Consider the following 26064-nt stretch of genomic DNA (forward strand, 5'->3'; position numbering starts at 1 on the left):
AGGAGATGTATGATGCTATGTATTAAAGGCAAGGGGCCACTACTCAGATCGGTTTTGACCTTTATTGAGGTCTCATCAGTGGGAGCCAGGCTAAGAAATACTAAGTTTTAAGTAATACAGAGCTTATAAATATTTTACGAACACAAGTTACCATAAGGTGCTTTGACCTTATTAAATAAAAATCTCAGGATGAGAGATAGATGTAGAAAGTTTTTTACCTTGGGTATAATATATGTTAAAGATACCAAGTTATTTTAAATATAAACCTGGTTTTATTTACTCCATTTCCCAAGCAAGCAAACAGACAAGTCAGTCAAGTTTGTGCCTGCAAGTGTTGCAAGTCTAGCTGATCCTGTACATAGTGCAAGACCAAGGCAACTCGTGGTAAAGCCTGGCTTGCACTAATGAGACCTCAATAAAGGTCGAAACCGGTCTGGATAGTGGCTCCTTACCTTTAATACATAGCATCATACATCTCCTCCAGGAGATGTGCTTTGCATTAAGGGTGAATATTAAGAATAGTGATCAGAGCTTATTCTACCTTTACCACGAGTTGCCTTGGTCTTGCACTACGTACAGGATCAGCTAGGCTTGCAACACTTGCAGGCGCAAACTTGACTGACTTGTCTGTTTGCTTACTTGGGAAATGGAGTAAATAAAACCAGGTTTATATTTAAAATAACTTGGTATCTTTAACATATATATATATATATATATAGCCTTTTTTATGGCTTTGTTGCCTATTAATCTTTCAATGTAAGTTTACCACAAGAGGGGACATGCTAGGCAGATTAAGTAGTTTTAGATGTGATGTAGCTTACTATGGTGTTTTTTTGTATGTTAGGCCCATATACAGGAGGTTGGCTGGTCAACCTATAGTACGTTAGTACCGTATATGGGTGATGCATTGTGAAAGGAGAACCTTGTTTACATTTGATTTGAATGCCTGTATATTGTATTCCTTGGGAAATACGTCAGGAGGAAGACTGTTCCACTGTACTGCAGTAGCAGGGATGAATGAGGAGGAGAAGAAACTTGTTCTGTGGGTTTCGAGGTGTACTGTAAAAGGATGTTGGGTGGCAGCTGTACGTGTTCCAATGGGCTCGGTACAGGGTGGGGTAATTATTGATGCTGTTTCAGATGAACCCTTCCCATGAAAGTATATACAGATTGCAGAGACCAAGCGTCTATGTGAAAGTGGGAGGAGCGAGTTGGTGAGGGATGGGTCATTTATTAGTCTAATTGCTCTCTTCTGTATTGAGTCAAGCATTTTGAGGGAGCTTTTTGGAGCCCCACTCCAGATGTGAGAGCAGTATCCGAGAGCTGGGCTGATTTTTGACTTGTATAGTGTTAACAGCTGTTTAGAGGTGAAGTAGTGTCTTGAGTGAAAGAGAAAAAAACCTAGTTTTTTGGAAGCTGAGGATGCAATGGTTGATGTGTTTATGCCAGGAGAGGCTTGATGTCAAGGTAATTCCGAGAAGAAAAATTTCGTCTTGTCTGTGAATTTGAGTGTTATCAAAAACAAAGCTGGGGGAAAATGGTTCTTTTTTTTTGTGAGAAATAAGACAGAACTGGGTTTTACCTGCCTTGAAGTTGACAAGGTTGTCTGAGCCCCATCGGAGGATGGCTTGAAGGTTAGAATTAAGGGCAATGGTGGTTGATGTTCTGTAGGTTGAAGTGAGTTGTGTAGGGTAGGGTTTGCCAAATGAAAGGGAGGAATGTAGTGTGCTGTCATCTGCAAAACTGTGTAAATGGTGTGTTGCCAATTGCTGTAATGTAGCAGTTTTATATCAGTATATATATTTCTGAAGAGGACCTTAATGTGAAGGTTGAAACATAGAATTTTATTATTAAAGTTTTTATCTTAAACAATTATCAACTCCATAAAGCATACATAATGAGAAAAGCTGTTCGGAATGCTTCAATTCTACCAGATAAATGGATCATTAAATAATTTTAATGGAACATGTGCACTCAACATATTAAATAAATTTCATGGCTTACACATGTAACAAAAATTATATAGAATTTTATTTAAAAACTCCAATATATTTCATCTAATATTATGTGGGCATTGTTGGGGTGACAGACTGTTAAGTGCATTCTAAATGTGAATCACAATAATGAGCCATAAATCATGCATATAATAGTTCATGTTTTAGTCACAGCTGAAGTGTATGATATTACACTATTAGAGTTGAAAGAAACAGTTGTAGAATGTTGCTTAGATAAAAAATAATTTAAAATAATTATTAATTAAAAAAAACTTATGAACAGTTAATAGTGATCACTTTCTAAAATTTGGATATTGACATACAGTCTGTTTGGTTGAGGTTCAGTTTATGAAGCATCTAGAAAAACAACTCGTGACACTATATTTTCTTAGCCTTATGTATGGTTACATTTTGTTGAGGATATATTTAAAGTCTGGTCTTACTCTGAGTCAGAATTACTTCTTGTACTTCTGTATAAAGTTTGCTATTGAACATGAATCCAACAATCATTTTTGGATAACTTAATCCATAATCCCACAGGTCATGTTGAATTTTCAGTTTATCAGAAGCCAACCTTTATTGACATTGTTCATCATTCATCACAGGAGATGTGTATTATCAAGAGTCTTGTACATAGAGCTCATCTGATCTGCTCTTCTGCTTCCCTTTTGTTAGATGAACTGAATAAAATTAAAAATAGTATATGTTGTAAAATCTTGAATAAAATGAGTTTTTATAATAAAATACCTTTTATGCAGATTTTACAAGTATGCTAAGTCCCATTAAAATACTTGTGTTTTAATAGAAAAACTTGGTGTTAATTGAAATGGAAATAATGTTTTTTTGAATTTTGTTAAATATTGTAATATGAAAGGTTTTGTGTAAGAACAAAGGAAATTGCATATAAGATAAATTGTGTCTAAGTATACCTCTAATCAAATAAAGTTCCAGACAGATTAAGGGATTAAGTCATGGCCTGAGGCTACTGCAAATGCGAAGGTCGACATTACACGGAGGTTTCCCATCTAAATGCACAGATCGACGAGGGTGACGGATGCATAACATCAGGGTACCCAGAGGACTACGACGTAAGAAATACGAAGGTCATCGGAACTATATAAATAGGAGCTTGCTGAGTCGAGAAGCACGTCTTACTCACTTGCTTGGTTTAGTCTGTTCCTGGGAGTTCGAGTACGTTCTGGAGTAGAGTTCGGACTCATGACGGTATCAAGGTCAATGCAAGCCGAAGAGTTTAGAAGAAAGCACGATGATTTAACGGCAACTGAGCTTCACTAGAATCATAGGTGATGAATCGTTATTTTATTTGGAGACTTGTATTCACAAACGAAAAGCCAGAAGAACGACGCAACTTAGGCACGTCGTATTAGGAGGAACCAGATGCCGAACTTTCCAATCATAGGAATTAAATTGTCCGCCGATAACAAGAAAGAAGTCTTGCAAATTATAAAAAGGATGTTCAGGTGCAGTGACAAAGTCTAACGGATACAAGAAGGGATAATCAGCTATAGAGGACCAGACTTCATGAAAAGTAAGAACTTTCCGTTATTTAGTCAGAAAAAAATTTAGATTGTGACAGTGGTTTGAATTGATGGAATTGTTAAAAAATTAGAGTTGCAGGACTTTAAGCCTTGAGCTAACAATTGATTTTGTTTAATCTATGTAAGAGAAAGCCTAGCTGAATTGTATAGTGAATCTACTTGTATTTAATTGAAGTTTTATATGTTGACGATCTGATTATATGTAAAGTTAAGGAAGGGGGGGGGGAATTTTTAGGCAAGTAGTCCTGCTGAGATTCAGATGATTGTGAGATACGATCACATAACTTATATTGAGTTGTTAGATATAACGTACATATTAGATTTAAGCCAAATTAATTTGTGTCGTTTGTGCATTTGTTTCATAGTGATGAATAAATTGTTTTCTTGTCAAAATAACTTGCCTGATCTCTAAGTCCAATGCACTACTCATAAAATTGAACCTAGGTGTCTGAAAGTAGATATTGCCACGACTGCAGAGTAAGAAATATTTGTATTTTGGTATAGAAATCAGTTGGAAAGGAAAGAGCTGTGTGTCATACTGGGTGTTCTTTTCTTCAGAGGGAGATGCTCCTTTTATCCTAGAATTTTGGTGGCACAGCTGACTAACAAACAAATTTTCCAAAATTTAATTTAGAATAAACACCAGTAAATCAGACAAAGAGATTGGCTCCAGCCCGAGGCACTTTCTTTGTTCTTGACATTTTACACACGTGAGCCTTACTATTTGTGGCCAATAGAGATAACGTAACTGATGATAAGTCGGAAGTATAGTAATAGTTAAGAAAAGTTTCAAACGGGAAATGTAGAATTTTACAAAGGTACAGCCGAACAAGAAATAATTAATAAGAATCTAGATTTAACCATATATTCACAGATTTTAACAATGTAATGGATACAAGACTATCATTCAAAAAATTATTCATAATTATTATCCTTCTACCAAATCTGATGTGAAAAGAATTTCATAACCTTAAAGGAATCTCTGAACAAATAGCAAGGATTCTTCATAAATTCACTCTATATGTTTCCTTCAAAACTAACTCAGAAAATGTCTTTCTTCATATCATCTACAAAGGATACATTACCATCTCTTTCCTTACCAGATTTCTATCAGGTGCCATGCTCATATCATCTTTGCTATTTTGGATAGACCAGCTGTTCTGCTTTGATTAGAATTGAAGAACATCAAGATTATGTTGCATTGTTGGAATCTGATAAGTCTGACCTTGCTTCTCATGCTATTGACACTAGGCACAGAGTTCTTTGGAACCAGATGAAACTTCATTCCAGCAGTTTCAAATTTGATTGCCTCTTCCTTGAAACATGCGAATGCTATGAAATGCCTGAACCTCATCCAATCAGACTGCATGCCAGTAGCCAAGTTTTGGGAAGTGTTCATCATTTTTTTTAAAAATTAATAATTGTTTTAAATTATTTTTTATTTTTTATCTGCCCAACTTTCTAAAATTGTTCCTTTGGACTGTAACAGTGTAATAACATGCGACTGGGACGTGAGTTAATATACACATGATTTATGACTTGTTATTGCGATTCATATTTTGAATGTACGTGTAGTTAACTGTAGTTAACATGTTATGATAAATCTCTGATATGTAGGTAAGGAAAGCTTCTGGACATCCTGCATTAGACAGAGCTCGAAGTATAGCTTGAAGGGGAGATACTGTCAAAGGTCTTTTGGAGGTGCAGGGATGCCATAATGAGAGGCCAAAGTTGCCATTAGGCTTCAGAGAGAAGAGAGGAAAGAATAATGATATTCTCAGCACAGCCATCTGCAGAGTTGAAGGTTCTCTGTCTAAAATCATATTGAATGTATGACTGCAGACGTTTAGCTAACACTTTATGCAAGAGATTCTGCCAATAGATGCATATCTTTTCCTCGGTGCTTTTTTTGCTACTTACCAAGGAATTTATACTTATTTTTTGACATTTTGCCTTCTGTCTATTAGGAAAAGGTGAGCTCCCAGTCCTTTGTTATTTTGAGGGATGCAACATATCTTGAAGGTTATGACAGGTAATGTGGAGTCATTCTGTATAATGTAAATGTTTTGTACCTTTTTCATCCTGCAAATATTGTTGCCTTCCCAGCAAATATTTGCAAGGATTTGAAATTCTCATTTCAGTGTAGACTGTCCAGCCAGGAATAACTTATGTATGGATGGGCAGGTTAACAAAACAAATTTAACGGTTTTTTATGCATTTTGAAACACAGATAAAATTCTGATACTCAAGTCAACAAGACATTTTTTATTCCGGGTTTGTGTGTGTGTGTGTGTGTGGAGTGCATCAGAAAGTTGAGTCGAGAAGTAGGAAGCTTGTTGACATTTTTCTTGAAGAGGTCCAGTTGCAGTTCAGGAAGCTGTTCTAGAGGAGAAGCAAGTTCCGTGCTCTGTATTTGGATTGAAAAAGGATGTCGAGTTATAGATGTTTTAATAAGACCAATGGAGTTCATTAAAGTAGAGTGCATGGAAGTACTATAGAAAATACAGAGCTGAAACAGTTGATCTGTGAGATATTGTAGAAGGTCACTGAGGAATAGAATCATCTGTCAGCTAAATCAATCTTCTCTGGACAGGATCAAGAATTCTGAAGGAGATTTTAAGTGCACCATCCCAAAACATGTGACAGTGTTCCAAGAGTGGGCAGATTTTGGGTTTGTACAGAGACAGAAGTTAGTAGTAGCTAGATGGATGAAAAGAGTAAGTTTTGGAGGCTGAACAATCTATATTGAATAGATATTTAATCTTTATGCCAGGAGAAGGTGGAGGGTAAAGTCATTACTAGGAAAGAGATCCAATTCTGTGTAGTGATTTTTGTATTACATGGATAAGAGTAGTAGAAAAAAAGAGGGGGAGGGGATTAAGACTTCATTTTGGTATCATTCAAGGTAATCAAGGTCAATTCTTACTCTGTCAAAGGGTATGGAGATCAGCATTTAAGGTACTGGTTGCAGGTAATATCGAAGTTTGAGATGTTTGTGCATTGCATGATTTGTTGAATAAGTAAGATGTGCATTCTTGTCCACAAAGCTGTGGATAGGATTAATGGTTATTGAGGGGTAAGTCATTGATGTATAGAAGAAAGAGGATAAGTGATAGAGCTCTGAAACATTAATGGAGGACTTCAGAGAGAGAGAGAGCAGAAGCCATCCACCCCGACACAGTGAATGATTGGAAAGAAAGCTGGCTACCCATTTACAGGGATGAACGATAGACTGAGGGATAGCAATTTGCTGAACATTCCTCAGTACCAGACACAAAAGCTCTGGAAATAGCAGTAGCAATGACACGTTTCTCCAAACTTTTCCATGGTATATTTGTGCAGTGGTGAGTGGGTGATGCAGGTTAAGAGATCAGCTCAGGATCTAGAGTGGTGGATCTCTAGGTATTGGAGTAGTCAACTGTTGATGACTTCTTCTAGGATTGAGAATTGAGGTGAGAGCTATTGGTCATCATTGACAGTAGTCTCCTTTTTTTGGAATAAGGTGGATATATGGTCTGCTGTTCATATTGAGATAAGTGTAGCTAAGTATAAAAGATACTTAGGAAAAGGACTAACACTTCTCCTATATAGGAGAGGTGTTAGTCCTGAAGCATAGTTTAATTACATTTGGGAAGATGCCATCACATCTAGTAGACCTGATGTTGAAGAATATTTAATATTCTTCTAATATCTTTTTGCCAAAAGATTTGTCCTCTATTTATGGTATGGTAGGAGGTGATTTACATGGTCATTTGTGCAGAAGTTAGAGAAGCATACTGATGCTAGGAGGTTATCTCTAGATGTTGTAACAGTGGTGCCATCTGGATGAAAGAGAGGTGAAATGTACTTTGTACAGGTGAGAAGAATTATATGTGATGTCTATGCAAGGGACTAGAAATCATGATTTCTATTTGGACAGGAGCCAAGTTTTCTGCCATTGGCTCTTACAAATTGAGATTTGAATTTGTTCATGGTTGTATTGTGTGTTTTAACTGGGTAATGAAGCTGGAGTTGTTGGTGCAGCATCCCCCTGTGGGATGCTCGATTTTTTTTTTTCCAGCTGCCTCAGCAGTGAATTTGGAAATTTCAAGGGTATTGGGAGAGTGGAGAGTTTGATAATTTTAGTATAGTATTTGCTGAATAATAGAAATTGAGTGTGTGTGTGTGTGTGAGAGAGTCAGATGACTGAGTCAAAGTATTAGTTGAATAAAGTAGCTCTGTTTATCTTTCGATTTTTTTTTCTTTTCTTTTCCTCTCTCAATTCCAAGATGAAGCTAATACAGATCACTTGCTAGCTCTGGAAATGGAAAGGCGAGAACGGGAAGAACAGAGATTAAGAGAACAACAAGAATTTCGTATCTTACAAGCCCAGTATGGCATGGATAATCAAGGTAATTTTCGAGAACAGTCTATAACTAATATGCAGCGGGCTGTATATGCAGGAGAAATGACGGTTGCAGACTACTATAATCGTCAAGTAGAACTGTGCATAGCCGAAAGAGATGGGGTGGATGATGGACATTCTTGTACTAAAGGTAAGTTTAAAATCATTCCTAGATATTTTAGAAGAAATTATAGACTTTTCAAACCTAAATTAATAAAATGAAGTATCTGTTTATCACTTACAAATGGTTCATGATTTTCACATTCACTGCATTTTAGAGATGGGGTGGATGCCTTGGATATCTTTCTTTGAAAACTCATGGATGCATTTGCAACAACCATGTAGCAATTCACTAACACTCACCATGTGCTATGAGAAGAATCTGGACCTCATTTTATTTCCTAACCACACCTTTACTTGTCTTCCAGGGATAATTTTATAAATCATGGCAGGAAGAGAACTCCCTTCATGAACTATCAAATCACTTAATTCTATACTATAAGATCCTCATACCAACTTGTATAGTTCTCATACTCTTGTTTATTCTATTACTCAAATTACCCACATAACATTCACTTAATCTACCTTCATATACACAGTCCACCTGCCAGATATTATCTTGGTTACACTCTGCTAGATCATTTTGGTTGCATATCCACAAACCCAGATAACCATATTTGAACACAGTAATCCAGAAGTATCCTTATCAAACCTTCAATGATAGGAGAATGACTTCCTTGTTACTATAAGTTAGTGTTGTTTTCAACATCGGTTACCTGATTTGAAATTCTAAGCACCTTAGTGTTGATCCTACACTTTAATTTTCTGTCTACTATCACCTTCAGTTCTCAGCTTCATTTACCACTTGTAGCGTGTTACAGTATTTTACTCTGCCTATAATAGTTTCACTTCACAATGCATAACCTTGCATTTAGCAACACTGAAGTGACACTCATTATCATTTTGAAGATCCTATGCACAAAGGAACTTGTTCACACTTGATTTGAAGAGCTGTGGATTATATTCTCTGGGAAACATAAGATAGAAGACTGTTCCAGAGAGCAGCAGTAGAAGGAAAAGAGGAGGTGAAATTTGTTCTATGGTGTTTAGAGCTTGAACTATAAAGGAGTATTAAATACCTGTTGAATGCATTTTAATAGATTAATAGAAAGGGAGAATTGTTGATACTAATTTAGATGAACAGTGGCTGTAGAAGTATTTATAGAAGATGCAAATAGCAGAAACTTTAAACACCTGTGTGAAAGTGAGTGAATTGGTGTGAGAGAGAGAGAGAGAGAGAATAAATTAAAGATGCCAAGAAATTATATTCATGGCTTCATCCTTTATCCAAGTGTAAGCAAACAAAGTTTGCATGTGAAGTAACTTCACGACCGGGCTACTTCTATGTAGAGGCTAATGACTTCACATAATTTTCCTTAGTATCCCATAATGCAATGCAATGCACATATCCTTACAGACATGTATAATTCTTTCTTTTAGGGTTACACGGTGATCAGCACTCATATTTGTAGATTTAGGGACTCAAAAACACACGTGTTGAACAGATTATTTTATTAATTACAAATAAAATAAAACTTGACGTTTCGACCTATATATCGAGGTCATCATCGGAAGAATACAACTGTATACAGAACCAAGCTACATGCTCATGCTTTCTATACCAGTCAACTAAATCTACGTAGTTAATAAATCTTTTTTCTAGCCTGACCTCTAGTGATAGAAAAGAAAAACAAAAATAAATAAATAAAGAAATAAAATTATATAAAAAAAAAAAAAATTATATATATATATATATTATAAATAGATAAATGCAACTACAATAAACTGTTAGAGTCCTCATGTATTAATATTCTGGATAGTTACAAAATGATTTCTTTCAGTTGCTATTGAATGTTCTAAACACTTCACCAAGTCACCAGGTTGTCTTCTTGTAGTGGGAATTTTTTTCTAATGCTAGTTTAGGATGTTATACAGGTTGTAGATGGGTCCTCCACATTCTTGAAATGGTGAGGCCATCATTTTTGTTGAGATTTGGGTTGTGTTTGAGCATTTCACAAGACTCTTTAAATTTTCTCTCAAACCAGGTTTTGGTGCGGTGTAGGGACATGGTATTTTTCCAGTCAATTCTATGGTATGTTTGGAGTGCATGGTCAGAAAGGCCTGTTTTACCGAAGTGGAGGTATTTAATGTGTCGTTTGTGTTCGTCTTGTCTGATTGGGATAGTTCGCCCTGTTTCCCCTATGTATGGTATGTTACATGTGCAGTGTATTTTGCTAAGTGTTCTGTCTATTTTTTCAGAAATGCCTCTAACATAAGGAATGGCAATAGCATTCTTGAAATCTTTTTTCAGAAATGCCTCTAACATAAGGAATGGCAATGCTATTGCCATTCCTTATGTTAGAGGCATTTCTGAAAAAATAGACAGAACACTTCGCAAATACAACATTAAAACCACCTTTAAACCCCCAAATAAGCTAAGACACCTACTCAGTTCCTCCAAAGATCCTCTTCCACACCTAGCACACCCAGGGGTATACAAAATACACTGCACATGTAACATACCATACATAGGGGAAACAGGGCGAACTATCCCAATCAGACAAGACGAACACAAACGACACATTAAATACCTCCACTTCGGTAAAACAGGACTTTCTGACCATGCACTCCAAACATACCATAGAATTGACTGGAAAAATACCATGTCCCTACACCACACCAAAACCTGGTTTGAGAGAAAATTTAAAGAGTCTTGTGAAATGCTCAAACACAACCCAAATCTCAACAAAAATGATGGCCTCACCATTTCAAGAATGTGGAGGACCCATCTACAACCTGTATAACATCCTAAACTAGCATTAAAAAAAAAATTCCCACTACAAGAAGACAACCTGGTGACTTGGTGAAGTGTTTATATATATTTTTATATATATATATATATAATTTATTTTTTTTTAATATAATTTTATTTCTTTCTTTATTTATTTTTGTTTTTCTTTTCTATCACTAGAGGTCAGGCTAGAAAAAAGATTTATTAACTACGTAGATTTAGTTTACTGGTATAGAAAGCATGAGCATGTAGCTTGGTTCTGTATACAGTTGTATTCTTCCGATGATGACCTCGATATATAGGTCGAAACGTCAAGTTTTATTTTATTTGTAATTAATAAAATAATCTGTTCAACAATTGTGTTTTTGAGTCCCTAAATCTACAAATATGAGACATGTATAATGCTGTGCATTATGAGATGGGCCACTACCCAGACAGGTTTCCCTGTAATCAGTGCATGGTTACCTCTCCAAAAACTTGTGAGATCGCCCAGATCATCGAACAGTGAGCGATCCAAAGGAACAAAAACTCAGCATTGTTCCCCTCAGTAACAGGCTCACCCTGTCTCTGAGAGGAACTCTAAGCATTTGGCTCTACCCAGTGGCAGGCTCACCCCACCACCAAACGGACTCATTCATATTTCATCTGAAGGGGGGGGGGTAACAGCAACAGCCGTGCCCCAGTTAACTTCATGGGCTAAAGCATTGCCATCCATTACCCCTCTACCTGGGTAACAGCAACAGCTGAGCCTCAGTTAGAACTTCATTGGCTACAGCATTGCTATCCATCACCCATCCATAATCCATCTTCCCACCAGTTTTGACCCTTAGGGGGTCTCGTCAGTGGGAGCCAGAAGTGATACCTAAGGTTGAATTAATGCAGAAGTCCTATTTCCATATACAAGTATTCAAAAGGTGTAACACCTTATTACTAAAATACTTTGGATTTGATATAGATATTGAACATTTTTTTACACTTGGTTATACTATAAATTAAAGATGCCAAGAAATTATATTCTTGGTTTCATCCTTTGCCCAAGTGTATGCAAACAGTTTGCTTGTGAAGTAACTTCATGACTGGCTACTTGTATATAGAGGCTAATGACTTCACATCAAATCACTTCTGCATCTGGCTCCCACTGATGAGACCTCAATAAACATTGAGACTTGTCTGGGTAGTGGCCCTTCCCATAATGCATAGCATTATACATGTCTGTAAGGATATGTGCATTGCATTATGGGATACTAAGGCAATTGATGTGGAGACATTAGCCTCTATATACAAGTAATCAGGAGTGAAGTTATTCATGTGCAAACTTTGTTTGCTTACACTTTAATAAAGGATGAAACCAAGAATATAATTTCTTAGTATCTTTAATTTATAGTATAACCAAGTGCAAAAACTTTTAAAATTTATCTCTAATCCAGAGAGAATATGTTATGATTCAATCTAGCTGCTCTTTTCTGTCCTGGATAGAGTATGTTTAGGTAACTCTTAAGGGTATCCATTATCATTAAATTCCTGATATGTACCCTTAAGTCTACAGAAGAATCTAACCCAAGGTGTGAAAACAGTATTTGGTGATTGGATGGATTTGTGAATTGCATAGAGTTAAAAGTTGTTCATAGGTAAAATAAATATGAGGGTTGTTTGAAAAGTTTAGTAAAAAATAAGCTAAATACATTTTTTTGGAAAAAAATCACCATTATTTCTCAACATAGTTTCATCAGTGTCTCTCCATCAACACATTTGGTCTACACATTTGGTCCAGCGAGTTTCCAATTTTTTCATCCCATCTAAAACATAGGATTTGTCAAATTGTACAAAATGGTCATTGGCAGCCTCGATGACATTCTCGTTCAAAGAAAATTTTTTCCCACCGAGCCAAATTTTTAAGTTTGAGAACAAGAAGTCACACTGGGCTAAGTCCGGAGAATACGGTGGAAGTGAACCTTTTCGAACCTCAATTCGTGTGATTTTGCCATTGCGATGGCCAATGTGTGGGACAGTGCATTGTCTTGATGAAAGAGCACTTTTGGTCATTTTTTTCTTCAGTTCTTCTTTTAAATTGTCCAATAATGATGCATAATAGTCTCCTTTATTGTCTTGCCCTTTTCCAATTAGTCTATCATGATAATTCCTTGGGAATCCCAAAAAACAGTGGCCACCACCTTTCGCAGCTGACAAAACGGTCTTTGCTTTTTTTGGTGCTCTTTCACCGGGCATTGTCCACTTTTTGACTGCTGCTTGGACTCAGGTGTGTAGTGGATCCAAGTTTTGTCTACAGTCACGAACTGATGCAAAAAATCCTACGAATTGTGATTAAACATCGTCAAACACTGCGTTGAAATGTCTTTTCACATGTACTTTTGATCGACAGTCAACTATCATGCCACCCATTGCGCACACAGCTTTTTCATGTGCAATTTTTCGTTCAGGATATTATACACCTGTTCAGTTGAGATGACTACAATCTTGGCAATCTCACACACTTTCACTCGGCGGTCTTCCATAATAATACCATGGATTTTGTCAATGATTTCCTTCGTAGTGACCTCAGTCAGGTATCTGGAGCCCGCTTCATCTTCGATGGACTTACAACTACATTTTAACTCATTTATCCAAAAATAAATAGTCTTTAATGCTGGTGCAGATTCCCCCATGAACTGCATCTAACTCGGCTTTGATCTGTGCAGCCGCCCACTTCTTCAAATACAAGTATTTTATCACTGCATGAAACTTGTTTTTCTCCATTTTTATGAAAAAATGTGAACACTGTCATTTTAAATGTTTGCGAAACGAGAACTACGTGTCACATGTGGCTAAAATTTTGCCCGGGGTCATGGAAAAGATGATACGTGCTTACACTGGCATTGAATGAACAAATTGTGTCATCGTCTATTGGAAATTTACCAAACTTTTCAAACAATCCTTGTACCCTGAGCTAAAGAGAAAAAAAATTTTTTTTTTCTTTTGCTAATAATACTTAATTTATATAGAAATTTGGATGTTGTCAAAAGTATGATTGGGGGGAAAAGGTTATTTTTTTTGTTTGGAAATAAGTTGCATTTTGCTAGTATTGAAATTGATAAGGTTATGCAGACCCATTGAAAAATGGTATGGAGATCAGAATTTAGGGTAATAGAGACTGATGCTCTAGAAGTTATCATTTGCACGTAGCAAGGTTTGTAAAATGAAAACGGGTGTGGTGTATTGTCATCAGGAAAACTGTGTATTGAATTGGCTGTCAGCTGGAATAGATAGTGATATCATCAAATTCCTGCCATGTACCCTCAAGGGGTGTACAGGATATGATTGTACTACATGAAAAAAATTACATCATTACTAACTTTCTATCTACAATTTTCCTCCAAATCAGTCTGTTACTTGTCAAGACTCCAACATTATCAGATCTTATATTTCTCTCGTCTAAGGCACTTTGTACCATATCAATCCACCTATATACTAAGAGGGATTCTGACTGGGCATGAAGGTACTCCAGAGGAGCAGTTTCCCAACAGCACCTGCTACCCATTGGAATGGAGACAGCTGATAGTATAGCTTCCTTACTTGGTCACTCAGACATATTCTGCAGCAGAGCACTGTAGTGTGGGTAGGAACAGAGGCAAGTTACCTATCCTTTTGGATGACAAGAGTGATAATATCAATGATGGTGTTCCATAGTTCTAGTTAGATGGCTACTGCCAATCCTCTCCCAAGGTGATTCGTAATCATGAGAGAAAAGACGACCCCCCCCCCCTCCAATTAAAACCATGAATATGCTAAATACAAGTAGAGAAATGCAGCTATTGGACCAGACATGCTACTTCAAAACAAAATAATAAAAGCAAGAGTAAGAAACTAATCTCGTTATTGCTACATACAATGTAAGAACATTTGCAGATGATGATAAGATGAAAGAATTGGAATATGAAATATGATATAATGGGACTAAGTGAAGTGAAAAGAAAATCAGAAGAATGCATAACACTAAAATCAGGAAATGTGCTTTACTGGAAAGGACCAGATGATGTCGAACAGAGAGGAGTAGATTTTTCTTATAAACAAAAGTATAGCAAACAAGATGACTAAATATGCAGGAATATCAGATCAGGTAGCATATATCATAACGCAAACATCAAAACTGAAAATCATTAAAATAACACAAATATATGCACCCACCAGTAGTTATGAATTTGAAGAAGTAGAAGAATTCATAACTACTGGTGGGTTATCCCAGTGCATTATACTCTCCCAACACAATTGTGTAGACTCTAGAATCTTGCTGTATTGATGACAAAGTGTCTAATACAATACAGCAAGATTCTACAGTCTACACAATTGTGTTGGGAGAGTATAATGCACTGGGATAAAATAAAAATGAGCTTGAAAAGTGTATAGGAAAAAGGCAGAGAAGAATGAAATGAAAGAGGAAATATAATACTAAACTTTATGATGAGGAACCAGTTGAATGCTATGAATGCATTTTACAAGAAAAGACCAAACCAAAACTGGGTTAGCCCAAATGGACAAGCAAAAAGTGAAATAGATTATAGTTTATCATCTCATGGAAGAATATATTAAAGGTGTTTCAGTCATCAATCAAATAAGCATAAGTAGTGATTGCAGAATAGTTAGAGGGGAAAATAACAATAGAAGAAAAATATTACAGGAAGAAACAGAATAAAACAAAATATCTAAAGATAAATAATGATGCATTAGTAGCCAACACAAAATTATACCAAAAAGAAATTGCAAAAAAAATATACAATCAAAAAAATTACATGAATGAAAACAGAAATCTACAAATGGATAATATGCAGGAAAATCTAATAATTATAGAAAGTGTATATAAGATTGCAAAAGATTAAAAGGTTGAAAATAAAAACCTCTCCGAAACAAAAAAATCTGTTGGAGAAAAGAAAATAATTAATTGTAGAAGGAAAAAGAAATACAATAGACCTTACAGAAATAAATGCAACAGTCAGAAAAAATATTAAAGTAGATCAAAAGAAACAGGAAGATAAAATGATACAAGAAACAAGAGATAACAAAAATATGAAGGTACCATGAAACAGTCACGCTAAAAAAAAAAAAAAAAAAAAAAAAAAACTGATATTAAATGAAAAAAGCATAGTAGAAGGGGTTAGACAATATTTTTAAGAATTGTATCACACCATAAGCACTGTTGAAAACATTATTACATGAAAGCCAGGAGAACATGAAGAAGAAGAAAGTACATGAAATTACAATAAAATGATGAAAGCAGCAGGATAAATATTGACAGAACTAAAAAATCTATTTAATAAAAACCTAAAATAGAAAGATACACCAAACAGCTGTAACAATACTGTCATGATACTCTTGTTCAAAAAGGGTATTAAGAAAGAAGAAAATGACATACCTATAAGGTTGCTGTCACAAGTATATAAACTGTTTATAAAAATAATAACAAACAAAATCAAAAGATTATTAGATGAAGCTTGGCCTAATAAACAAGCTGGATTCAGAAATGGGTTTAGCACAATTGATCATCTGCAGCCAATGAATCACCTAAGAGAAAAATGCAGAGAATACAACTTACCATTCTACTTCGGTTTTATAGATTATAAAAAGCCTTTGATTCACTTGAAAAACAAGCACCATAATTGTTAAGATTGGGGTGGTTGATAAGAATTTCACAGGCCTCCTATGCTCATACCACATTTTGCTGTGATGTAAACAACAGGTGCCTTCCAATCAATTTATGTAGAGTATTCAGGGCATGATCAGAAAGTCCAGATTTACCATAGTTAATAAATTTAATGTGCCGTTTATGTTCCTTTTTTTGGATAGAAATTGTACGTCCTGTTTCACCTATATTGGACAAATTACAGGTGCAGTGAATACAGTATACCCCAGGGTGGCCTAGTGGAGGAAGTGGATCCTTCAATGAGTTGAATAAGTTCTTTAATTTTGCAGGAGGCTTAAAGGTGGCATTAAGGTTGTATTTCTGTTTATTTTATCTGATGTCTGTTTAATTTTTGGAATGGCTATAGTTTTATTATATTTTTTAAGTAGAGTCATCTGAAGAATTTTGTCGATAGTATTTCTGCTGTAGCTATTTTTCAGGAAGGTATTGCTGATAACTTTTAATTCACATTTAAGTGCTTGCTTACCCGAGCAAATCTTTAAAGCCCTGTTTTTTACTGTGTTAATGACACCTAGCTATTTTAATAGTATTTCAATACCATGCGAACTAAATTATAAAAAGATGTTTATTAACTGGCTTATATTTCACTAGATTTCAAACTAGCATCTTCAGAGTTCAAAACATTTTACAATTTACACACACAAAGAGAACACACAATTTACACACAATGAAACAAAAATTGTAACTGACAAAAGATCTAAAGTCCTAATTTGGCACCCTCTAATGTTGTAAAAAATAGGCATTACAGGAGTTGATCTTAAGATAACAGTTTCCCAAATTTTTGGCAAATTGATGTAACCATACTTGTTCAGGTTAGGAGAATGCTTCATAACCACTGCTGACTAAAAATAATCTTTCTGATCTGTAACAACTTCTATGTAGCACATTGAATTTTATTCCATCTAATTCTATGTGAATTAGTGTCCAAAGCATGGTCTGGCAATCCAGACTTGCCATTGGTAGTGAATGTATTTTTCATGTTAACCAAGGCAGATGTTAATCGATCTTCCTGTCTGTTCATAGTAGGCCAACTCACAGGGAACCTCATACACCCCAGAATATTCTAGGGGATGGAGTTTATTCTTAGGAGAGAAGATCAGAGTTGCTAATTTGACATGTAGTGTGAAGGTCATATTTTATTAGTACTTTGGCTATCTCTTCAGATGTATCTCAGACATATGGAATAGGAATAGCAGTGTTCAACCCCTATGTTCTTTCATCCATTCCCTCATTGCCTCATTCCATCATCTCATCCAGCATTGAAACAGAACATATAGTTTACTAAAGTGATCAGCTAGAGCCTCTGTAGTTCAGTCATAAATGAAACCCTTTGGTCAGAAAGACCTGGGTTCGATTTCTGTCAGTGACACGAGAACCTTTATCTGGTCTCTTTTGATGAAAGGTGAGTTAGCCAGTCTCGTATGGAGGTAGGAGATTTTTTCATCTGGAAACTCAGGTTTTTCCTCTCCCAGAACAGGCAAACCAGCCCCATGAACATATGCATCTACAGATATAGGACACACCAGGAGGCATAGGGCTAACCACCTTATCCTCGAGCTGCAGTTGTAAAGTCCAAGAATAGTTGGAAGGTCATGGGTGCTTAAGTGCTTGTTAGGACCACTGATGGATGGAAAGTGATCAGCTATTTTTCATGAATCTGACACTTTCTTACTATTCATATTCACTAAGGTTATTCGCTTATTCACTTTGCCTCCCTCACCATGGCTGTCTGCTTTTTGTGCTACTTCTAAGCATCGTCATCACCTTTCTCCCAGTACTGAATCCACAACATTTTTTTTTTTACTGTTATTGCTTCAGTCTTATTCAAAGTTCTTTTTTTTATGTATAGAAATAGTGGATATTAAAGATCCAACATTATTTCAAAGCAACTTTATGTGGAAACTATGCAAGTTTCAACTCATTTTCTCCTTGCTTTCAGCAATATAGATTGTCAAATCATCAATCAAAATCAACTAACACCTGTTTATTCCCGTATATGGGAGTAGGCGAGGCCATTTTGCCCTATCTAACTTTTGGAGACTGAGTGGGCAGTTCAATCTCCACTGGTACCCAATCAGAGACAGATGGCCCAAGGCTATCACTAATTAAGCGGTACGCAGTGAAGAGAGACGGCTCATATGTGCCGCTATCTCGTGGTCCCTAACCCTAACACAATATATTTAATGTCTGAAATAATGTGGGTTCTGCGGTCGATTTTCTTGAGTTTACAGGACAAAAAACCCGAGTTTCCGGGAGGAAAAACCTGCTTGCCCGTGCCAGAGATCGACTAACTCGGGAACCGGTCGAAAAAAGGGATGGAGTTTATTCTTAGGAGAGAAGATCAGAGTTGCTAATTTGACATGTAGTGTGAAGGTCATATTTTATTAGTACTTTGGCTATCTCTTCAGATGTATCTCAGACATATGGAATAGGAATAGCAGTGTTCAACCCCTATGTTCTTTCATCCATTCCCTCATTGCCTCATTCCATCATCTCATCCAGCATTGAAACTTCAGAAGAGGGCATTTTGACTAATCCGTGACACTCCCCCCCCACCAGGACATTATCAGTACAGTAATTTCAAACAATACCAGGAATAACATACAGTTAGGGCACATACTTACAATGGAATCCCACCATGTATGCAGTAGCGTGATATATAATTAAATTAAAATATATCTGATAAAAAATAAATTAGATTAAATTAGAATAAAATAACATCCATAAATTTATTTTACACAATTAAGGATGACAATTTCCCAAACTTTAGGGATAGTAAGAACATCATTACGGTTTAAATTGGGTCTGTGACATAGGGCTTCAGCACTTTCTCTATATAAACGCTCATGTTTATATAAGGATCTATGTAGAAGTTTGGTGTTTTTCCATTGGATCCTATGGTTTGGGTTTTCAACTCTGTGTTGTGCCAGACCAGATTTGTGCGGTTTGATAAGACAGATATAGTCTTGATGTTCAGAGATGCGTTTGCTAATAGATCTCCCTGTCTATCTGTAGTAAGACATCTTACAGAAACATGGAACTTTGTAAATGCCAGGTGGCATCAAAGGTGAGAGTTTGTCTTTAGGAGAAGGTAGCAAATTATAATCTGGTTGATTGGTTTGTAGGTAGCAGCAAGTTTGTATTTCTTCATAATTTTTGACAGAAGCTTGGAGGTGCCTTTGACATACGGTATGGGAATTCTATGGACTTGTTCTTGTCTAGGTTGATGTATGGGGAAGTGACTGATGATTTTTTTGAGTTGTTTTTGGATTGTATCCATTCAGTATGGCTGTATTTTTGATGATTTCCAATTCTTCGTTTAAAGATTCTTCGGAGGAGCAAAATCTGTGTACTCTGGCTACTAATGATTTAATGATGCCAAATTTTTGAGATGGATGGTGGGCAGATGAATTGCGAATGTAACAGCCTGAAAATGTCGGTTTTACGATAGACAGATGTGTAGATAGAGCCATCTTCTTTTTGTTGGATGTGTAAATCCAGAAAGGATATACCCTGTGAAGATTCTTTTTCTAGTGTTATCAAATCTTTAATTAAGTTATGTTTCTGGTATCTCTGAACCTATCAGTAAAATTCTGAAGAAGTACCACCTTATTCCCACATATTTTCCTATCAACAAAATTTCTTATCTGTTGCCATCTACAAAAGATAAACTGTCACCTCTATCATTAGCTAGCGTTTACCAGATACCTTGTGAATGTAATCTGACATACTTTGGGCAGACAGGTCGTTCTGTGAATTAAAGAATTAATGAACATCAGTATTATATTGAATACATGAAACCTCAAACGTCTGGTCTGGCACAACATAGTATTGACATTAAACACAGTATATGGTAGGATGAAGCTCTTCTTCTCCATAGAAGCAGTTTTAAATATGAATGCCTTTTCAAAGAAAGTTGCGAAGCCCTTTTACATTGCCCAGATCTGAATCGGAACGATTGTCTTCCTCTCCCAAAAGTTTAGGAGATTCTCATTTTATGTGACCATCAAAAATAGTTTTAATAATAATATTATTTATTAATATATTAATTTCTAGCATGTGGCAACAGTTTTCGCTTGGTTAACCGATTGTTGTAGGTACTTTGTATTCCGCGTTCTTTGATTTGCTTGTTTCTATGCACTGATGGTGTACTGTTATTTTTACTACAAAAACTGTACTTTCATTTCATTAAAGTTAATTGCTGTGGTTATCGTTTATCACGTAATTTTGTTGTTTTCAGTAAGGATGTTGACATTCATGTCAATCCCATTTTTTCACAGCTGTAACATTCCTGAATGTGGTATGATTCACTTGCTATTACTTCAGAATCAAAGAGAAATATTGATATTAACTCATTCTTATCTTCCAGACCACCATCACTTGGATCCAATACATTAGCACTGTGTTTGTTGTGCAGTGTGAACTATGGACATCTGGAGGAGGAGGAGGATCATCCTTGTCATCTTGCACTACTTTGGCCTCTGCTTCAGCAAGACAGGTGGTCCTAGATGGCCTGACCATGATCATTCAGCTAGTGGACCTGCCTGCAAGAGTGAGCAGTATTGTAGTAAGTCTCCTTTCCCATGATCTGGAGACAGGGTCCAATGCTTGCTATAGTGTGTGTTGGGGTAGCCATGGTGTTCCCCTCCTGAGTACAGTCATTGCTTGCCAATGAGTGTGCATCATTGTGTCACTACATGGTCGGTGGGGAGCTCTGACACTGAATGAAGCTCCCATTGAGAATGAGTAATTTTTCATCCTCAAGCTTATCAGAAGCTCTCAACAATCCCCAATCACTAGAAACCATTGGAACATCAATGGAAAAAAATAAAGAAACCATAAGCATCAGAGTAAGCAATAGATGTACCAACCTGTTTAATATTACTCAACTGTGAAGAACGTTCGCTAGAGAAAATGGAATCCTTTTTCATCAAGTAGGGTTTACAGGATCTCCGAAATCAGTGAAGAAACTTTATTCAGGAGATATTCTCATAGAAACAACAACACAGGGACAATATAAGTATCTCTTTGTGCAACATTCCTTAGGGGAATACTAATCACAGTCATTCTCCACAAAAATTTGAGTACTCATGATAAGTAATATCAGAGTGGGATCTCCTCAATGTACCAAATGAAGAAATGAAAAGATCTCTTAAGGAGGGACCAGCCATGAGGAGAATACTCACATGTAGGGATGGTCACCTGGTTCCCACCAGGGATATCATTCTTACATTCAACACAGATGAATCACCAACATCTGTGAAAGCAGGACATGTAAATTGCCCGGTTAGGCTGTACATTTTGAATTCTTTGTACTGCTTTAAATGTCAAAAATATGGTCATTCTCAAATCACCCACAACCATGTTCATTGCCAATCACGCGATATCGCGTGATGCGAGTTCTCACCGGCCGGCCGATCATGCGTTATCGCGTGGATATTGCTAACTAAATAAAAAAATAAAAAAAATTTGGCCACCACATGAAATTCCAATTTTCAGCTTGACAATGAACGATACGCGTAATGCGAGTTCTCACCAAACAGCCGATCACGCGTTATCGCGTGGACGTCGCTAACTAAATAAAAAAAATAAAAAAAATTTGGCCACCACACGAAATTCCAATTATCAGCTTAGCAATGAAAGTGTTAATGCACTGCTATCTGTTCCTGATGTAGTAGTAAAGACCACGAGAGCAAAAACCAAGAGCTAAATACCGCAAAGTGCTAATTGTGAGGAAGATGATCACTCAGATTACTTCCAAACATACCAAAGGTGGAAAAATGAAAAGTAGATTAAAAAATAAAATAAAAATAAAAACTGAACAGTGCATTACTGATTAGGAGGTGAATAGGCAGTACACCAGAAAAACGGCAACAACATTTGGGAAACCTTATGTCAAGGGAAGTTGATACTTATATCAATCCCACCTTCTCATAATTACAACATCCCTGAAAGGTATGATTTGCTTACTTGCTGTTTCTCTAGAGTGCATAAAAGCAATATGGGCTCACTACTGGGGACATGCTAAAAAAAGAGTCGCACTACAGAAGAGCCAACTAATAAAAAAAATCATAGAATGTGCACCACAAGGAGATCATAGACATGCCTGCAGGCCCATTAACAGATGGCATGGATACTTCTGTTCCCACATAAGATAAAACTGTTAGTATACTTAGTGTCCTAGACGGAGTCCAGTTTTGATCATGTCTTGGATATTTTTCCTAATGAAGAAGAAATGATGGACACTGGCCAGCCACAATTTCTCACAAAGAAAAAGCACACATAGCCAATGAAAAACAAAATCTCTCAACATAGGATGCCAGATGATACCACTAAAAGGAAATAATGAAAACATTTTTACAGTGGAATTGTTGTGGATTCCGTCAAAATATCATTGACATCAAACAATGTGGTACTAAGGCAAGTGATGTGAAGTCATTAGCTTCTTTATACGAGTTGCCGTTGCCCAGTCCTGAAAATAGGTCAGGCGCAAACTTTGTTTGCTACACTTGGATGAAGGATTAAACAAAAAATATAATTTCTCAGTATCTTTAATTTATAGTATAACCAAGTGGAAACACTTCCAACAACTATCTCTAATTCAGGGTATTTTAATAATAAGGTGTGACATCTTTTGGTTACTCGTACATTGAAATATGACTACTGCATTACATTAAATTTGGTAACATCTCTGGATCTGGCTTCCACTGATGAGGCCTCAATAAAGGTTGAAACTGGTTTGGGTAGTGATCCTTCCCATAATACATAGCATTATATACATGTCTGTAAGGATATGTGCTTTGCATTATGGGATACTAAGGCAAACAGTGCCTTGTTTGCCTTAGTATTAGTCATTAGCTTCTTTATATGAGTTGCCCAGTCCTGAAAATAGTTTTCGGTGCAAATTTTGTTTGCTACACTTGGATAAAGGATTAAACCAAGAATATAATTTCCTGATATCTTTAATTTATATCATTGACATCAAGTCTCTTGCAGAAGTATGAACCAATCTGCTTTTACCTGCAGGAAAGATACTTGAAGCCTGGTTATGATCTGATATTACAATCCCTTATTTGTACAAGACAGGAACAGGATGATCCAACTCCTCCATGGACCTGTCTATGGAGGGGTTGTTGTGAGCAGCCATAACCCTTTCCAGCAGGTCCCACTTAATACATAAGTAGAAGCATTATTTAAATTAAGGGGATATTAAATCCCACATTGTTTTAAAACCGAATAAGAAACTCAAAGATTGGAATCAGAGAGTTTCATGCTGAATACAGTAAACTAAAGTATCGGCGATCATTAGCGTGAGCTAATGCAAGTGACCCTAGTATGTAGTACAATACCCGACAACTCGCAGCAAAGGCAGTAAAGTTCTGATCACTATTCTTAGGTATTTTCCATAATGTAAAAACACATTTCCTAGGAAATGTATGCTGTTATTACATTATGGTGGGAGGTCACTACCCAGACCGGTTTCAGCCTTTTTTGAGGCTTCATCAGTGAGTAGCTAGACCAATAAATACCAAAGTGTATAGCGAAAAGACTTATATACTCTGCTATACGAGTTTCCAAACAGGTGCATCCATTAAGTTACTTAAATATAAAGAGCTAATAAGCTTCATTTCGGCGATATAAACATTATCTAAATTAAGGGGATATTAAATCCCACATTGTTTTAAAACCAAATAAGAAACTCAAAGATTGGAATCAGAGAGTTTCATGCCGAATATAGTAAACTATAAAGTATCGGCGATCACTAGCGTGAGCTAATGCAAGTGACCCTAGTACGTAGTACAATACTGGACAACTCGCAGCAAAGGCGGTAAAGTTCTGATCGCTATTCTTAGGTATTTTCCATAATGTAAAAACACATTTCCTAGGAAATGTATGCTGTTATTACATAATGGTATTTAATTGTTGGTATTTATTGTTTTTACATTATGGAAAATACCTAAGAATAGCGATCAGAACTTTACCGCCTTTGCTGCGAGTTGTCCGGTATTGTACTACGTACTAGGGTCACTTGCATTAGCTCACGCTAGTGATCGCCGATACTTTATAGTTTACTATATTCGGCATGAAACTCTCTGATTCCAATCTTTGAGTTTCTTATTTGGTTTTAAAACAATGTGGGATTTAATATCCCCTTAATTTAGATAATGTTTATATCGCCGAAATGAAGCTTATTAGCTCTTTATATTTAAGTAAGTAGAAGCAGTTGCCATCTTTTAGTTAGATCTCTTATAACAGTATGCTGCATCTACTTACCCTCTCCTGCAGATATCTGTCCAGATGGGTTGGTCGATTGGTAGAGCCTCTGCTACTAATGGCTCATGCAAAAAGTTAAGCAAGTTCAAGCATGGTTAGTAGTTGGAAGGGATCAATTGTTTGATGCTGTTGGCACACTCTCCCTCGATGAGTCTTTGGACTCCCTGGAGATGTCACAAAATCATAATAATAACAACATTGCAGCAGTTACCATTCCCTTTACTTTTAATGGGGAATTTAAATGGAAAGAATAGTTTAATATAAGAGGAAGAGATAGAGAGAATACCCTCTACAACAGTAACCTCTGCCTCTTCAACACAGGAAGCAACACCATCTTTTAATGACTACCCAAACATTCACTGCTATCAACTTGAATGTCTGCTTGCCCTCTTTTTCTCACTCTTTAAGGTGTTATATTTTAATACATGATCTTGATCTTGCTCCACTTATGTTATTCCCTACCTATATCCAAATGTATTATATTATATTAAAGACAGCCGCGGGGAATTTAAATGGAAAGAATAGTTTAATATAAGAGGAAGAGATAGAGAGAATACCCTCTACAACAGTAACCTCTCCCTCTTCAACACAGGAAGCAACACCATCTTTTAATGACTACCTAAACATTCACTGCTATCAACTTGAATGTCTGCTTACCCTCTTTTTCTCACTCTTTAACAAGGTGTTATATTTTAATACGTGATCTTGATCTTGCTCCACTTATGTTATTCCCTACCTATATCCAAATGTATTATATTATATTAAAGACAGTCGTGGAGTAAGATAACAGTATATTTAATTTAAGTTTTTTTTGTTAGAATGTTCCAGATTCATATCCGTGATAGTGCATTGACTTCAAGATCAACGTTGTGTTTCTAAAGAATGAAACTCAATTGTAAAAATATTAAAATATTTACTTGAAACATATTTATATACAATAAATAATATATACAACGAATTATTAAATGGCCATGTTTGAAATAACATAAAAGCAAAATAATACTCTCTTACACTCAATTCAATCTTCAGAGAATGCCAAAATATTTCTACAAAACAAGCTGAATATAGCACTTTGCTATATTCAGCTTGTTTTGTAGAAAATAAAGTTCCATAGTTCCATGCTTGGCTATATGGAAACTTCCTTTGTAGCACTTATTTTGTTTTTGTTCATTCATTCACTCTGCTTTATCTTTCAAAATTCTTAGAATACAAAGCTAAAAGGCCTCACTTAATTAGTATACTTGCATATGTGTTCTTTTTATAAACAAGTTCCCTTAATGCATCTTTTTCCCTTTTTTCTGAAGTAGGTG

General features: G+C 36.1%; 1 protein-coding gene across 1 annotated transcript in view; it reads left to right on the forward strand.

The window, feature by feature from the left end:
* The window catches only part of LOC150096002 (zinc finger-containing ubiquitin peptidase 1-like), a 245689-nt gene that overhangs the window by 62101 nt on the left and 157524 nt on the right, over window positions 1-26064 (forward strand). Inside the window, exon 3 of the mRNA XM_090409263.1 lies at window positions 7822-8088. Within this exon, the coding sequence (XP_090265389.1) occupies window positions 7822-8088 (267 nt within the window). The remainder of the gene's footprint in view (window positions 1-7821; window positions 8089-26064) is intronic.

The sequence above is a fragment of the Typopeltis vanoorti genome, chromosome 19 (genome assembly GCF_054136105.1).
Source record: "Typopeltis vanoorti isolate ZY-2024b chromosome 19, IOZ_Tvanoo_1.0, whole genome shotgun sequence".
NCBI classification, from domain to species: domain Eukaryota; kingdom Metazoa; phylum Arthropoda; class Arachnida; order Uropygi; family Thelyphonidae; genus Typopeltis; species Typopeltis vanoorti.